This window comes from Capricornis sumatraensis, chromosome 1 (assembly GCF_032405125.1).
Source record: "Capricornis sumatraensis isolate serow.1 chromosome 1, serow.2, whole genome shotgun sequence".
NCBI lineage: Eukaryota > Metazoa > Chordata > Mammalia > Artiodactyla > Bovidae > Capricornis > Capricornis sumatraensis.
In genome coordinates, this window is record NC_091069.1 from 157,131,371 (window position 1) to 157,137,845 (window position 6,475).

The 6,475-nt window shown below is 41.8% G+C and overlaps 1 protein-coding gene across 2 annotated transcripts in view; it reads right to left on the reverse strand.

The window, feature by feature from the left end:
• CBLB (Cbl proto-oncogene B) overlaps nucleotides 1-6,273 on the reverse strand; it is a 218,480-nt gene extending 212,207 nt beyond the window's left edge. The window contains exons 1-2 of one of the 2 annotated variants that reach the window (XM_068990103.1): nucleotides 6,189-6,273; nucleotides 4,681-4,862 (exon numbers count right to left, since the gene is read on the reverse strand). In XM_068990103.1, the coding sequence (XP_068846204.1) occupies nucleotides 4,681-4,848 (168 nt within the window). In that variant the 5' untranslated portion in view covers nucleotides 4,849-4,862; nucleotides 6,189-6,273. Of the gene's footprint in view, nucleotides 1-4,680; nucleotides 4,864-6,188 lie in introns of those variants that run through there. The other variant, XM_068990168.1, reaches the window with a different exon arrangement.
• Nucleotides 6,274-6,475: the final 202 nt, after the last annotated feature.

Genomic DNA, 6,475 nt, shown 5'->3' on the forward strand with positions numbered 1-6,475 from the left:
TATCTTCCAGGATAACATGGTTATTTATGATTGCCTATCTTTCCATACTTGGCATATAATTAATGAATGATGAAATCATTAATAGCATAGAAAGCAAATTTGAAAGAAGTTGATTCAAAAATCTGAATGGTTATAATTTTATAGGAGTTAAATGATAACTAACTAATGAACCCCTCTATTAAAGGTTTGCTCTATATCACAAGGATAAACCCAGAGAACTCTTGGGAAGATTCCTTTACATCTTTTACTTTATCCGAAAGTTTTACCTAGAAAGGACAGGAAGCAAACTTTGGGATCACTTCATTTATGTAAGCACAAATTCAAAAACCTAACTCAGTACTAAACAAAATAACCCAGATATGTATTGCGTTATCCTCTATCCAAGTCTATTTGGGCCCATGATCCTGCTAATAGAGAACAACCTCACTGAGGAAAATGAAATATGTGAAGAATAATTCAAATAAATGATATTCCCTATTCCAAGAGCCCAAGGACGGTGATATTCTCAAACCCATCAAACACAAACAACTGGCATCCAAAAATAAAGTTTTAGTCTACATGCAATATTTTTCAGAGGTATGAGTAAATTAACTTAGAAAAGAATACTGACTTTTTAAATAGCTGTATGTATTTTAAGACATTTTGACTGAAAAGCTTTAAAATATATTATAGTTGAAATGAGATTACAAAGACAGAGAATAAATTAAATTCCAAGCTTGCAAATGTATTAAATGCACTGAGGATAAAAGGCAGGAAAAGGCTGTTTGGCATCATCACTTTTTAAATGCTTTTAAAACTCTGTCAGTAATACAATTTCAAATAAGTGACAAGGACAGCAAGACAAAAACATAGGCAGGTACTCAACTTGTTTTGCTCTTTGGCATCAATTAATTATTTTTTAATTTCCTGAACATCCATGTATGCTCAGTACATTTAGTATTTATTAGATGGAAAATTATTTCTTCCACTTTCCATCACCTGGCTAAGATGCTTGTGAAAACCATACTCAGGAACCTCACATTAATAAATCATCACTCCTACACACTGATTAGCAATCATTTCCTTACCCTCGCCACAGCATTTTCAACAAGAATACAATAATGCCTTTCCTAAAGGCAGTGGCCAGCAGAACCCAGACAGACAACAGGCTAAGCAGTGGCCAGAAGAAAAACAAGGCAGATGTTCTTGACTCTGCTTCCAATGTACTTTGTATAGGTCTGCATTACAGACCTCTCCATATGACATGGCAATTACCCACTTACATGCCTGGCTCTGATAATGGTCTTGGAGCTTCCTTGACAGGTCTAGGGCAGATTTATATCTTGTCTAGCTTTGCATCTCCAGGTAACAAGAACTTCATAGAAACACAGTAGGTCCTCAATAAATGTTTAAGTGTTTAAGAACCTCCATCTCTGTGAGGGTTTTGGAACAGACTCCACGTTTCAGGTGTATATGAACCTCACTGTGTATTCATCACTAATAGTTCTCTGTATCAGAGAGGCATCCACTGATCTGAACAGTTTGGGTCAGCTATTGACTTCCACTGACACATGGAGCTAAGACCAGAAAAGATATCTAAAATAAATGAGATGCTTTGAGATATGTTACTATTCTTTTCCTCAATAAATGTACCATGTTAAGTTTGTGCCACTGATGTTTTCTTTCAAAACACTTTACATCTTACAAGGAACACAACTGAGCAATTACTCCCTCCTACTCTCAGTGACCTTGCATAGAAAGCTTGCCCTCTGAAAACATAACAGTTAGCTAGAACTGGAATCTCAGTTGACTGTTTTAAATTCTAGAGGCCAGGGAATGGTGTAACTACACACTTACTGGGTTTTTCCCCTACAGTCTAAGACTGCTTCATATGCCCTGTGAGATAAGTTATTTTACTTTGTAGGTAGCTGAGATATACTGTACTTGGAGCTTGTTTACAAATTTACACTTCGAAGATTTGGCCTTGTTGAAGAGGTTTTATAAAGAAAAATGCTGAATACCTCATCCTCTCTTCTACATAACTACCAGTTAGATTTGAAAGTTACTACTGTCATTCACAAGTTAAACTCCAGCTATGGCAGTTATTTTACAAAACAGTTAGGCAATGTGTCAAGGGATTACCTTTTGGACTAATAATAAAGTTCCTGATGTAATCACCAGGACAGTGTTCATAATATGAATCACTTCCTTCACCACCGACAAGCAGAAAGATAAACACATGTGGGGGGTTCTTCTACACTATACAATTAAATAAAATATTCTTCCAATTAGTACCTATCAGTGCTTTTTTATTACTGTGAGATAGAGTAGCAATAAACGTACTAGACTTTCACAATGATTTACATGGTTTCCCTCCACAAAGCCCACAAATGCATACATAAACGAACACAACAATTTTCAGCCTTGACAGATAATGAAGACAAATAGAGAAAGCCACACAATGCACCTTTGCCAATACCTGTACCCACATTCCACTAAATAGAGACTTCAGGTAATAGATTTCCTCTTGAGTCAAGATTCTCAGTTGGAGAGGCTAAACACAAACCCACAAAAGGGTTAATAAAATAAACAATGGCAGAAGCCATTTTTTTTTTACCATAACCCATAAGCCATCTATTTTACCATAACCCATGATGAAATAATTAAAAGAGGATAAAACTTAGGTCAACAATCAGTTACAGGCCAAAATTACGTTTCAAAAATAATGACTCTATTAACCATAGTTTACCACTTCCTCACACAGATCTTTTTCATTTAATGTTCTAATATTTCCTTACAATTGTACAAACTCTGACCACTCCAAGAAGGGGGTGGAGAGAGAGGAGACCTGCCCGGTATAACCTAACCCATTTTTGCCCACTCATATAACAGATAAGTTAAAGAAAAACCTTGACTCTCCTTCTCTTAAGCCCAACTAGTGATACAAGCATGAGTGACCTTAAATTGCTTACTCCTCAGAAAAGCAAAGACAGCTAGTATTGTGCCTGCCAAATATACACAATTTTTCCAACTGCATGCTCCTCATTCTTAAGTATTCAATGTTAAAATGAAAACCTGACCTCAAGCAGCAAGTTGCAATGTTCTGACACTATGACATCATTCTATGTGAAGTACTTTAAAATCACAATTTGAATAATTGGCAGAAGCTTAAATAGGTCACACTGAAGCCCAAAACTAAGGATATTTATCTGACAAAAGTATTCTGGCTCTGCCTTTAGTGCCACCAGCCATAGAATGCCAGGCCTATCGTTCATCTACCCATCTGTGCTTTTCATAAGGATAAACAAAAATAAAGTAAATCTTATTCCCTTCCAGTATTGCTACCACCACCAACAGTGGCTTTTCGTGGAAAATATTTGAACAGTTACGAAAAAAGTAAAGATAACTGCTTTACTTTTTACTCTTCATAATATGACTTCATGAAGGCTTTAGCACACAGCTACAAAGAAATATTTTTTACAAACTTCCATTTCTGCAGGTATAAAGATATCAACAGCCCTGCATCAATTAATTTTATAATCAGTCCCAAATATCAATCAAATGAAACTATAAAGGGCTACAAACATCTACCAATATATAGCTTATAGTACTACTGATGCAAAAGCAAAACTACTAATTTTGCACAGCAGCAAGCTACATCTTAGGCTTCCCTGGTGGCTTAGTGGTAAAGAACACACCTGCCAATGCAAGAGACTGGGGTTCAATCCCTGGGTCGGGAAGATCCCCTGGAGAAGGAAATGGCAACCCACTCCAGTATTCTTGCCTGGGAAATTCCAGGGACAGAGGAGTCTGGTGGGCTACAGTCCATATGGTCGTGACTTAGTGACTAAAGCTACATCTTAATCATATTTATTTCATAATCCTACTTAGTAAGACAGGACAGTGACAGCTACAGTTTTCTCAGCAGACCTCTGTAAAGTATTCAGGTTTCCTAGACTTGTCTGGGTACTGACATCCAGCACCATTTCTTCTTGTAACTTGTAGTTCATCTGAAAGCAACATGCAAAAACCACAGAGGTTTCTGATACTCTCAGTCCCACCACCTCCATCATAAATTTTCCTTTCACAATAAACAATGTGCAATCAAAAAGGTTTCCTGTTTCAAAATGGAATAGATGAAACAAACTGTGACTCTACCATTAACAACAACCAAAAAGTTCCTTAATGAAGATGAATTCTCAAAGGTGAAAATGGAAACTCTCAAATACTGCTTCCTCACTTAAAGACTAATATGGTTCTTTCCCCAGTAATCATTCTCAGCATCACACACTGTGGATGTCATGAGTAGTCCATCAGAGACTTTTCTTAAATTACTTGTACGCACTCTTTTGTTATCTAAGAGCAACACAACCTTACATAAGACAGAACAAACACTTCCAAACGATTCTAAGCCATGCACCAACAAAGAGCAGCCAACAGTAAAAGCTTTGCATATCTGAGTCATATAGAGGAACTTTGAACCTTGAAGAGTAGGACAAGAGTTAAAAAAAAAAAACAAGTCTTGGCTCTGAATCCAACTTTTCAAAACACCCAGAGCGGATATAAGAAACATGGTCAATCTGAATCAAAAGACTGTTGCCATACCAATAATTATTACTAAATGACAGTACAAACAAAACTGGAGAAACCACATCCAGGGTCAACCCTGCTGTTGTACAGACACAGTCAGACAGAACTTACCACTTTGTCCATGAGTTTCCAAGTTTTTTCCACGGTCCTCCGATCCGCTGCGGCTTGCTTAGGGGGTCCAACTGCATCTTGAATAGCATCAATAAAACCCAAAATCCGTCCTTTTCGGGGGTTTCCTCCTCGACCACCAGGGTTTCTGCCATTCATAGAATTTGCCATCTGGAATCTTAGCTCTTTGAAAGGAAAAAAAAAAGTTAGTTGGTCATGAAAATACTTATGCAACAGTAAACAGGTTAACTTGTACCCATTACATCCTCCTCCATCAGTGAGAACAAAATCCAGGGTCCCAGATTCCACTTTTCAATAGCGTGTGAATTTTTCACTCTCAATCTTTACACACAACACACAGGTTTAGGAGCAATGGCCTTAGATCTGTTTTGGGAACACTAAGAGTTAAGGATGCATCATTCTCACATGGCAAGGAGTGAAGGTTTGATTAATACATAGCTAAGAAAAAACAGTAACAAAAACTTAGATTTCCTCTAACTACGTAAGAACACATCGGTTTTCCCTTCTCCCTGACTTAACCCCAATTCAAAAGACCAGAACTGAAGCCCCTAGAAAACACTTTGGAAGCCTCACTCAAAAACCGCACTTTTAACTGTCTGACTTCGCCAAGTTATATAAACGTAAAGATTATTCTACAGGAGCAGAAAGGGCACGACTTTTGTCAACAAAGACTGAGGACTTGGATTTTCCCGGCTAAAACCACCAAGTTCGGACTCATGAACACACGAGCACACAGTTCTTCAAATAACGCGGTTGAGGAGTTGTTCCCAAGTAAAGAGCCAAACGAACCAACAGACAGCCCATTTTAAAAGAGTGAGAAACTGACAAGAGCGGGCACAGAAAGGAGAGAGAGTTCATTTCTTAGGCTTCCTGCATTTCATCTCATCCAAGTCGGGTGGGGGTAGGGGGTCCAAAGCTTTGTCTCGGGACATCTGTGCCTCCCGGCTCAGGCTCCTCCCCTGCCACTCTCGGACCACAGCTTGGCGGGGCGGGGGAGGTGGACAGAGAAAGGACGAAGAACCCCTCCCGCTCGGGCAGCTCCGTGCGTCTGGGGCGCTCCGCGTTCAGCTCCCTGGAGGACGCTCCTCGCCGGGTTGTCTGCAATCCCAGCCCCCCGGCTCCCCTGATTCCCTATTCCTCCTTCCCCGGCCCAGCCCGGGTCCCGGCTTTAAATACCCCTCTTCAAAGTGTGACGGCGGCGGCGACAGCAGCTGGAAACCGGGGCTGTCCCCTCTTCCTCCGAGGCCCACGTAGGGTTGCCCCAAGCCCCTTGGGCGGAAAGCAGCGCCGAGCCTCCCCGGCACCCCCTTCCCTCCCGGCGTTCCGGCGCCGTAGAGACACGCGGGTGCGCGGGTCCGACTCTACGCGCACAAGCCCAGGGTGCGTGGGTAGCCCCGGCAGGGTGTGTGTAATCACCGTAAAAGCCCCGCTCCCGAGGAAGGAGCGACCCAGAGACGCCGGCCACCGAGGTGGAGAAACGCAACAATTACCGTGAAAACCAATCCACGCCCGCTTTCCCCTCCCGCCCGACTCTCAGGGAGGCCACGGGACGCCGCAGCAGCACTAGCCGGAGGAGGAGACCACTCGCTGGCCACCCCACCCCTGTAGGATACACACAGAGAGCCAGGCGTGGGGCGGGGCTGGGGGCGGGGCCGCTCGGGGCTAGGCCAATCCAGCGCACCCATGCCCTACCCGACAGCGGGCGGCGCCAATGGACGGGAGGCGCCCGTCCTCCTCGCACTACCACCCGGTCCACGTCTCCCACAGTACACAATGG